At 35.5% G+C, this 11604-nt stretch overlaps 1 protein-coding gene across 2 annotated transcripts in view; it reads right to left on the minus strand.

Moving 5' to 3' along the window:
- The window catches only part of LOC107654622 (uncharacterized), a 15582-nt gene extending 11158 nt beyond the window's left edge, over window positions 1-4424 (minus strand). The window contains exons 1-6 of one of the 2 annotated variants that reach the window (XM_016441782.1): window positions 4190-4424; window positions 3463-3649; window positions 3266-3385; window positions 2200-2432; window positions 1815-1952; window positions 909-1102 (exon numbers count right to left, since the gene is read on the minus strand). In XM_016441782.1, coding sequence (XP_016297268.1) covers window positions 909-1102; window positions 1815-1952; window positions 2200-2432; window positions 3266-3385; window positions 3463-3649 — 872 coding nt within the window. In that variant the 5' untranslated portion in view covers window positions 4190-4424. Of the gene's footprint in view, window positions 1-908; window positions 1103-1814; window positions 1953-2199; window positions 2433-3265; window positions 3386-3462; window positions 3650-4023; window positions 4139-4189 lie in introns of those variants that run through there. The other variant, XM_016441791.1, reaches the window with a different exon arrangement.
- Window positions 4425-11604: the final 7180 nt, after the last annotated feature.

Raw genomic sequence — 11604 nt, forward strand, 5'->3', positions numbered from 1 at the left:
CGAGCCGAGTCGTACCACGCAGTGGAAAAGCACCATTACGTACTGTTATCTTTGGGGAGTAGGTTTGGTGAAGCTCACAGTCGGGGGTTGATTTCCTGTATTGTCTTTAGATGTTTTGTTTAAGTAGTCACTTCTGAGGCTAGGTGTTAGGTCAACACCTTTAAGGGCTGCCCACTGAATGCCTATAAAATACAATGTATGCCTGCCTTAGTCAGACTTTTGATGACTGCAGCGCCACACATACCCGGTTAGCGCAGACAGGATACGTCATCAGCGCATTCACACACGCTGTGCAGACAGAGTGAGAATGGCAGACAAACATCAACAACCCGATCTTCCTTCCTGGTATTGTAGTACTTTTAAAGTTTTCTCACCGGTGAATGACACATGATGTAGCCCAGCGGTTCCCAATTCCAGTCTTCGCGCCTCCCCCACTCTGTATATTTTGCATGTCTCGCTTAGTTAACACACCCGATTCAGATAACCAGCTCGTTAGAAGTGAGCTACATGCATGAACTGTGTTCCGATCGATATGATCCCTACACAGTGTTCATTGAACCCTCCTCCCTGAGCAGGGGAAATCCGTTGAAGTTTACTTCACTTCGGAACATGGGCTGAAATTGGGAACCGCTGATGTAGCCTATTGTAGTAATGTTGTCTCTGGTATTCTGGTCTGTGAGCGTTTATGCGTTCAGGCGGCGTGGCTTTGGACGGCGATTGCAGGGAGGGTGGGACGTTCGCTTTCAGTGCTATCAGGCTAAAGTTAGCATTTTCCAAGATCTCCTACTGCAACTTTAATTGTCATGAGAATATCACAATTCATAATGTCTTAATGGTCCTAAAGTTTTCTGTTTTTAATAAATAGGTTTTTGTTCTAATGTTTTTGTGGTGTAATATGAGTTGCTGACCTCTCTGCGCACTGTATAAAGTGTTGACACACGTCCCAGGTGTCCAGCACGGGTGATTTGAGCGCCGTCTCCGCCTGTTGTTTCAGACATGCTCCATTCAGTGTGGCGTGAAGCGCTCGCATGTACAGAGACACCAGCGGCTCCAGCGCTGGATGAGGATGAGTGAGCTTCACAAACTCCACCGCTGCAGAAACCTGGACACATTCACACCACCAGAACAATATTTACAATTCTCTTCTAATTTACAGTTAATACATGTTTAACCCTCTGGTACTGTGGGCGTGACGGTCAAAAATGACTGAATGAATGTATTATATTTTAGTTTGAAAATGTTTTAATTTAATATTTTGTATTTTTAGGGGATATTATGGTAGTGAATTATATTGACGCAGTAGTTACAATCCATTTATTATTTGTTAACCACTTTTTGAACATAGAAGACATTTGCTGATTATTGCTGAAGTGAAAAAAGTAAAAATAATAATAAAAAGTTTAAGTTTATTGTTATGAAAAATGCACAAAAATATTGTTTTCAAATTTTATATGAAATATATTTTCCAAAACATGTTTTACTCTAAAACTGTGAGAAAATAAATTTGAACAAGATGTATTCCAAATCTGAGGTTGATATCTCAAAAAAAAAGAGCTTTCAGGAGGTTTTGTTCGGGTTTCCACTAGATAAAATTTGCTTCCCATTTGTTTCCAATATGGTCATTGTGTGACTATTTTATTCAGGACCACTTAACCTTTTCTAATCATACGAATAAAAAAAAAAATACTAAAAATTAAGTTAAAAAAATGTAAAAATCCAAAATGTTACATTTTTCAGCTATAGAGTGTTAATTCATGAACATCATGCAGTAGCTGGATGAGACTCGGATGAGATGTTGGTGTCATGTGACTCACTGCTTCCTCCTCATTGGCTGTGGCAGACAGCAGGACAAAGTGAATGGCCATGGGAAGACATCCTATAGCATTTAGCTGACTGTCAGCACGGGATGTGCTCAACATGCATTTGGAGCGCTGCTCCGCAAACTCCAGAACCTGAAAGGAAGACAGGATCATCAGGAATGAACTGAACTGAATCAACAATGATTTCAAATTAATAATGACTGTTTACTACTGTCTTTAGAGCTGAATTCTGTTTAAATCATCGAATTTCTGTTTTCTCATTTATCACCGTGAAGCTGTTTAGAAACAATCTGTATTGTATAAAGTGCTATAGAAATAAAAGTGACTTGACATGACTGGACTGACAGTGAACCGATGGTCTGACTTAAGATGCATTTACCTCTCTAGAGGACGTAGGTCTGAGTTCCTGCCAGTCAGAGAAGAAGCTTCTATGGAAGGACTCGGCGTACGTGTCGTTGTGTGAGCCGGGACGCGTCATGAACTCAGTGTAATCCGACAGTACGGCGGCTCGTGCTTCAGGATCAGCCATACTAACGAAAGCACCGGTGGACAGAATGCGCACAACTCTCAGAGCACAGAGAGTGTTCAGCGTGTTTCCACCCGCGTGAAGACCTGCGGGAGTCAGAGATTCAGAACTACAGTTACACAGTAAATCACACATTTCACACGCTTCACATAACAGCAGGTTTCAGGTCACACATACACTCATACATTTTAGTCTGTCATCATTCCACTTTCAACTGCATTATAGTAATAAGATTTCAGTATAAGAGGTTAGGGTTACATGCTTTATTTCAGTATTATTTTAGTATTATTTATATACTTTTACATTTATGTTAATATTTTGAATTAGCTTTTATTTTTCAGTTTTCTTTTTAATTTCAGTTTAAGTTTTAATAGTTCAGTTGTAATTTTGTTATGTGCTTGTCATTTTTATTAGTTTTAATTTAAAATATCTGATTAGTTTTAATTAAATTTTATACATTTAAGTTATAGTAATATTGTTACGTGCTTTTATCATTTGTATTATTATTTTTTAAATTATTTCTATTTAGTTTTAATTACATTTTATGTCAGTTTTAGTTTAGTAATTTTGTTATGTGCTTTTGTCATTTTTTTTTATATTTCTATTTAGTTTTATTTCATTTTATTTCAATTTTATTAACTTTAGTAATTCAATTTAAAGTTATTGATTTCAGTTAGTTGCCAAGGCAGCATTTCTAATAACTCTATCTGACATGCATGCAGTAAATGACACATTTCACAGACAGAAATAAAGCCGTATAATCAGTTGCTTAAGATGTAGTTACTGCATGACTCAAACTAAACCCGTGTTTCTCTCCTGTGATTTTCAGCAGCTCTTGCTTTAGTTTTGTGTTGATCATCAGTAGACGGATTGGCCAGGTGATCAGGTATAAGGTCACTCATACGTGTTTGTCTGTTACCCTGATGGTAGTGCACTGATCCACGGGGATCCGTCCAGAACTTCAGCTTATCATGCAGAATCACATTCCCCACCACAGGAGCTGCAGTTCCGGTTGATCCGGCTCTGCGTCCACTGCCAGCTACACAATAATCACACACAGCATGATTACATACAAGCATCAGTAAAGCAGTACCAGCAGTATTTCAGCTGTACGACCTGTGCTGGACAGGCTTAGGATGCTGGATGGGTGTCTGCCCCGCGGCGCAGTGAATCCAGTGATCCAGCCACTGAAGTCCCTCCTGATGTCTTGGGTGCTGTAGTACCAGTGGACGGGCATCGACATGGCATCCGCTGCACACATTCCCCACAGCGCTTCAGAGATGGCCCGCCTGACCTCAGTCATCTGCAGTGGACACAAATAAACACACACATATACCACGGTAAACATGACATGTTCTGAGATCATCAGATGATACTTGTGTCAGCTCCAAAACCTACATAGTCAATGGATAATACACACTACTCTGTTGTCAATGTATCTGAAGGTTTTCAATAAAATACTGCAATAAAAATAATTTATAAATAACATGCATTTTGAAACTAACATATAAATATGGCATATTGTGATGAAATAATATATAAATAAAATATGTAACAATATATAAATAACATATTGTAAAAAAATAATTGCATACTGTGATAAAAAATTATAAATATAGTGAAATACATAAAACAATATATAAATGATACATATTGAGATATATAAATAATACTTACATATATCGTGGGTCGGGCCCTGACTAAAACCAACTAGTAGAGTATGTTGACGTAAACTTTGTGTACCATTGCAGATTTAAAGCACTGAACTAAGTTATGAATCATCTATCTGTACAGAAACACACACTAAACATGATGAATATGAATGAATGGATGTTGTTCTTACTGTAAATAATGAGATCCGCTGCAATGAACGAACAAACCCAGTCTTTATTGTGCAACTGTGAATAAGTACATCAGCGCACAATCATTGTTACAAAACCTCACCGGAAGTACATGATACATAACATGCAAAACTACGTCACGTGACGCCACATGAATGTGCGCTTCATGCGTGTTAATATAAAATCGGCATCTGTTTACTGTGTTAATGTAGTAAAATAAACTAGTAGCTACTTTCAAATGTGATGTGACACAGACGTAAACAAACGAACACCGAATCACTGATGGATGGATGGAGAATTAATTTAACACGCTATATTTACACACAAACCACACATTATCAGCAATTTAGTTCGATTAAACGATGGCGTACTTAGTACGACTGTGTCGAAACAGTAATGGAAATACCACAGATGCGATAAGCGTGAGAATATCGATGATCGATTGGTTTTGACTTTAACTGGAACCAAAACATAAAACCATATTCATTTTGCCGAATCGGTTTGTTCGGACAGTGTGTTCTGATTCAACAACAAAAGACTCACTAAGACTCACTTTGGGTCATCATTTAAACAAAAGACCGCGATAATACGTTTAGTTCAGTAAGTCACTGTATTTTCGGCTAGGTTGCAAAGTTTGCATAAAATGCTGTGTTGTTTATGGTTCTCTGTAATAACCTTGGAGTGATTCATAGACGCTTCAGTTTGACTGAATTGGTTTTAAAGAACAATTCACTCGATTCCGACACATGTGGATGATTCTTTAGTAAAGTTCCTCCCTGGATGCTAATGTAGGTAATGAAAGGTAATGAAAAAGCCGATAAAATAGCAAAAGAAGCATTGGAAAAAGAGCAAGTAGAAATTAATATTTCAATGGGAAAAGGAGAGATTAAAGCCAAGATTAAATATGAAATAATGCAAATATGGCAAAAAGAATGGGAGTCTGAGTCTAAAGCTAAACATTATCATATAAACCAAGCAAAAGTAGGAGGAAAAAGGATAAATATGGCAAACAGGCGAGAAGAAGTAGTATACTCAAGGCTGAGATTAGCTCATACTGGATTGAATGATACCGTGCAGATAATAGGGAAGAGTAATGGATTATGTACAAAATGTCAACAGTCAAACCAAGGAAGATGTAGAACATGTCTTGTTTAGATGCAATAAATACCATGAATACAGGCAGAAATGGCAGGAAATGGAAGAAGAAAATACAATTGAAGATATTCTTAGAGAACCAGGGATGGAAAGAAATAGACTCAAAGCTTTATTTCTTTAAAATACTGGATTAATAAGCAGGTTTGGTTTGGCGTATTGTTGTTTAATGTTCATTTAGTGACTGTTATTGAACGTTCAGTGTTTGTGTGTCGATCTGCAACTCATATGAGCACATCTGAGGATCTGATCGACATGATGGAGTGTGAAACCGGAAAGATGTTGATAGTTGATCAGTTCTATATCTGATGAATGCTGACTGATCAGATGTTGATCAGTGATCAGTCTCATATCTGATGATTGTTTAGATGTTGATCAGTATGTCATAGGCCTATATCTGATGACTGATCAGAAGATGATTGTGTGTTTCTGAGCAAGCGAGAAGCTTCTGGGAGGAAGTGGATGTTGATGGAGTGTTTGATGATCTGCTGGACCTGCTTCAACACTTAAGGGATGCAATCAGACATAACACTGCTACTGACAGAGGTGCAAACACACACACACACACACACACACACACACACACACACACACAAATACAGACACAGCATTGCTACTGCCAGAAGTACAAATACACACACTGACACAATACTGACACAACATTGTTATTGACAGAGGTATGAACACACACACACAAATACGGTGATAAACACATACAGAAATTCACACATACAGTGATAAACTCAAATGCAGATCTTATGGAGCATGACTCGTGTCTTTCCGTTCATCTCATGTACTTCAAGCTGATCATGTGATGGTCTGATATGCTGGTGTTTCACAGTACGTTCAGGCCATGAATATCATTCTAGAGTCTGAACTCACTGTCCTCAGGAATGAAACCATTCAGGAGGTGCTGATTGATGAAGGTTTGTGGTGATCAGTTGTGCAGATGATCAGTACTCCTGCTGATATTTCATCATATGTGATTGTGTGTCACTGCTGTGTTTTAGATATACTTACAGTGACCATATCAGAGTCTCAGTGTTCTCCTGAGAGCTTGAGGAATGGTGCGGAGACAGAGGACCTTCTGTGGAAGGATGGCTCACGGTCTGTCAGTGTTATCATTATTAGAGTTACCATCAGGCACTTTACACACACGCTGTAGGGTACTGGATTGTGTCCCATTACTTTATTTATTTATTTATTTTAGGAATAAAGGCTCAAATCATGTCTATACTTACTCACCTGCCTTAAGATGGTGGTTTTGAGGTCCTGATCTTCTCAACTGCATCCAGCAATTAAAATCATACTATGTCATAATATTAACTATATATTTACCAAAAACGTATCACTGTGTCTCACACTCATCTACCACATAATTTCCTCCAACTGAGAAATGTAAGATTGTATAAATGTGTAGCATGCAGGAAGTGACCTCGTTTGAACCCTTCCTGCAGCATGGTGGAGTAAATAACCTTTTCTCAAGAATTAACAGATTGTAGTGTTGAACATGTTAGAGCTCAAACATTTAAAAAGCCACTAAACATTTCTGTTCCTATGGTGATTAAATACATTTATCTCTGTATTGTTGCATTTTTAAAAGAATAAAAAATAGGCTAAATCTATATATTTGTTTTAACCATTACACCATCTCAGTTAATAAGTAGCTGAAGTAGGCTATTAGAGGTTAACTATTGAAACTAAAACTAAAATGACAAACTGAAATAAAAATATGTAATGTAAATATGTAATAACTAAATAGTATTGTAAATTCTGATTCAGTAGAAAATGTAATATATATATAAAAATAAAAATATATTAAAAAAACTATATCTACTATTGTAACTGCTTAAATGTATAACTTTACGACCATAATTTACACATTTTTAAAATAAATCATTTATTTTATTTAATATATAAAATAAATTGTCATACGTTCACATTTAGGATCATTCTACACATTTCTTTATAAATTAGCACCTGTGTCATATATCAAAGAAACACATTTGTTTGATCATTTTCCTACAATCTCTTTGGTAAAAGGGGTTAAATCTATGCTAAAGATATTCAGTCAAACGCTGAATTGTTTAAAGCACTTAACCATGTTGAAATGTGATGATGTTCATTAATTGCTGTGTCTTAAATTTCATGAGTGATATTTCAGCGTATTCCATTTAAATGCGGCTACATGAAAAATAATGGCTTTACTTAAATCGTGAATGAATAGTACAGAGAAAGCTAGTAAAGTAAAATCACTAAAGTTGTCAATTATTTAACTATAATCAATGAAGCTAACTACACTGCAAAATGAATATCTTACCGTGTGTGCACTTTGTTGATTATAAAGAGAGAACCCGTGAGATTAAACGTGAGGATGTTCTATTGATCCGTATTTTATTTTTAGTTTTAGCTAAATTGTGGCCATGTTTTATTTACTAGTCTCTTATTTTAGACTAGTTAAATAATTGGAACAAAGTATTACAAAATGCTCATGTATTAACCAAAATAAAGGAAGTAATTCATTTAAAAAAAAATTCAACAATTACTTAATTTGTAGACAGATATCTTCTAATTATTTTAAATATGTAGCATGACCACTTTTTCTTTTATATATATTACAGGTCAGAACAAGTATGTAGTTTCATTTTTACATAAATATATATTACACTCTCAAAAAGGGTGTGTTAATTAATAACACAGTTTTTGTGTTATGGCTATTTTAACACATTTTGTGTAATTTTAAGTTGATCGTGTAAAAAGAAAAAGAAAGAGAGAGAGAGAAACAACACAGTGATTTTTTAGACGATCAATTGTGCGTTTAGTTAGCAACCTCTCGTGCTTACGGGTATTTTCCGTAGACGCGAGAGGCGGTGTTGAACAAGACGGCAACCGCGTCTGATAGTTAACGTTAGTGCTTCACAAATTATTTTTATTTCTCCTCGTACACTTTGGTAAGTTTGTCCCTCACTTTCTGGAGAGAACTCATTTTTAACGAGCAGTAGATGTTGACTGTCTTTATGAGTGAGTGAACCATTCAACCAGTTAATTAAAAAATGCGGATTCATTCTGGAACAATATAAGTGAGTGACTTTGAGTAACTGAATAATTAACTCATCTAATTAGAACTACGTTGTGCTTTTTATATTTCCAGCATCAACGTAATAGAATTGATGTAGACACTGCAAGCACTAATTGAAAGCAAAGGTCCGAGTATATTTAAGGAATATGAAGCTTCAGGAATGCTTTCAGAGACATCAAGAAAACTCCTTGTGAAGATAGGAGTCAGTGCGTTGGTGGAACAAAGTGGATTGTAAGTTTACAGTTGATAAATTAACTAAAACAACTGTGAATGTGATAACGTATAATGATGTTGAATACTTTGAATACACACTGATTATTTTTTATAATTTGAACATAATTGGGAAAAAAAACTTGTAAAACAAACTGCTGATCAGCAGTAGAGAAAACGGACTAAATTTGGTTCCTGTATTTTATTTTAATGTATTATGTACAAGTTGAATTGGTTAATTCTTCCATGTTTTGTCTTTGTTTTGCTTATAGTTACCCTTGTAATGAAGAGAAACGGATGTTGGCAGAAAGTGTGGTGACACTGTTTCCTTCTCTGAAGATCAAGATGGGAGAAGAGAATGAAGGATTTGTAAGTTGCACTTATTAAAACACACAAAGCCCTCTTGAAATAAATGCTAATTGGTTAACAGGTGACAAATCAATTGAAAATTTAGTGACACTAATTTTTTTGTAAAGTGGTTTTATTTTTACATGAATTAAAAATGTATTTTTTTTTTTTACTTTGTTAGCGCACATTACTAGTCTTGTGGTGAAAAATTAATCTATGCAATTTATTAAAAAAAAAAAAAAAAACGTTTGTCTTTGTAGTCTTTAGTCATAATCTGGAATTTTGCTTTCCCTCTGAAATGCTGTTCCTTACGTTATCCTTTAAAGGGGTCATATGATGCTTTTGTAAAGATCATTATTTTGTGTATTTGGTGTAACAGAGTATGTTGGCATGCTTTAATGTTCAAAAAACACATTATTTTTCAAATACTGTACATTATTGTAGGTCCTCTATGCCCCGCCTCTCTACAAAGAAAACCTTTTTGTAAATCCAAGATATAAAATTGTTTAAAAATGTCTTTATGAAATTCAAATGATATGTGAATGTTGACTTTGTGTAAATGTAGCAGTCAAGTTTTAATAAATAAATATATTTTTTTAAAAGTGCTTTTTATATTGCATTAATTTTAACTGGTCAAAAATAGCACATTTCAAGAACACGAATTGTGTGATTTATGACACATTAGTGTGTTAAATATTTTAACACACTCCCTGTGTTAAGAAAAATAACACACTGGTTGAGTTAAAAGTAACAAAATGTGTTGTCCTTGACTAGACACACAGGTGTGTTAAGATATAACACAGGTTGTGTTGTTTTTAACACATCCTTTTTAAGAGTGTACCATGTCCTTTTTCCAGGCCAAGTCTATTAGTCCTGACTTCCACCTTTGAGATTTAGAAATTAAGCAGTCTTTAAAAGCCATATCAATGTCATTATAATAGTGTATAACATGTAGACCTATAGACCTAAGAAGCCCTATATATATATATATATATATATTATAGTTGTTATTAATAGTGAATAAATCTAGCTTTTGAGACTATTATTTTGTGTTATTTAATTTGTCATTGGGGCGGGGGTGCCCTTTTTCAGTTTCAGCACATGCCCTTCCAAACTTGAAAAAAGTAATCTGATTACGTAACTCGTGTTACTTGTAATGCGTTACCCCCAACACTGGTTTGTGATGTGACACCCTCTTGCTCGCTTGCTCTCGCTCGCTCGCTCTCTCTCGCTCTCTCTCTCGCTCGTTTGCTCGCACACAAACGAAGTGCAAAACTCCGCATTTGAACAGTCAATAGCAAATACTTAAATTAATAACAAAACAATAACTTGGAATGGCCCACAATGCCTCTCTGACGTTAAGATTGCATAAACTTGACTCGAAAAGACTCAATTTTTTGTGAACATACTGAGGAAACACAGTAGTGTTGTAATTGTGTATTCTATCCTGTGTTGTAGCTTGACACTGAGTTTGGAAAAATGTTTCCTGGGAAGGCTGACCTCTTTGTTTTAGTTTTTCTTAGAGTTTTATCACAAATGTATTTTCACCCACACTTATATGCTTATGCAGTCCAAAGAACAAATGAATACAAAGTGATTAATTTGAGCAATGCTGCTGATGTAAAACCACTTCACATGATTTCCTACAAAGAAAACCTTTTTGTAAATCCAAGATATAAAATTGTTTAAAAATGTCTTTATGAAATTCAAATGATATGTGAATGTTGACTTTGTGTAAATGTAGCAGTCAAGTTTTAATAAATAAATATATTTTTTTAAAAGTGCTTTTTATATTGCATTAATTTTAACTGGTCAAAAATAGCACATTTCAAGAACACGAATTGTGTGATTTATGACACATTAGTGTGTTAAATATTTTAACACACTCCCTGTGTTAAGAAGAATAACACACTGGTTGAGTTAAAAGTAACACAAAATGTGTTGTCCTTAACTAGACACACAGGTGTGTTAAGATATAACAGGTTGTGTTGTTTTTAACATCCTTTTTAAGAGTACTGAATGATGATGGAACATTTTCACCCTTATTTTGACATTTTCACAAAGTTATTGGTTTTAACATTACACTTTACATGCATTTAATATGCTTTCTGTGTATATAAAATCGCTTTTTTTAATTTAATTCGATACGGACACCAAAAATGGACATCTCGACTTTGACCCATATATGAGTAAAACAGTTTGTTTGCATGCTTTTCTGTTGGTGTACACAAGATAATTTTCACATCTGTTTTCGCTTTTATAAATCCCGATTTGTTCCTCACTTTTGATGTAGGATGAAATCTGGAATTTAGGATCAAATCTGGTCATACATGTGTTACTAACATTTTTAACTAGAAAGTGATAATCACACCAGTCAGGGTTTTGGCTGTTTGTAGACAAGGTTTGAGTTTTATTTTCTGCCCTGCTGATAAAGGAAATGTTCTCGTGTGTGTGGTTCAGTGATGCTGTACTGATGTATGTGATGTCTGACAGACTTTCCAAGGACGTGGAGTCGAGCTCCGATCACAGTTAGATGTCATCAGCGGGCAGAAACGAGGCTGTAAGCGGTCAGGAGCTGCTGCTGTCTCCCCTACGCTTCTGGTCTGGAGAGCCCAAGTCTCCCCTGCA

The sequence above is a fragment of the Sinocyclocheilus anshuiensis genome, unplaced genomic scaffold (genome assembly GCF_001515605.1).
Source record: "Sinocyclocheilus anshuiensis isolate Anshui unplaced genomic scaffold, SAMN03320099.WGS_v1.1 scaffold2063, whole genome shotgun sequence".
Classification (NCBI taxonomy): Eukaryota; Metazoa; Chordata; class Actinopteri; order Cypriniformes; family Cyprinidae; genus Sinocyclocheilus; species Sinocyclocheilus anshuiensis.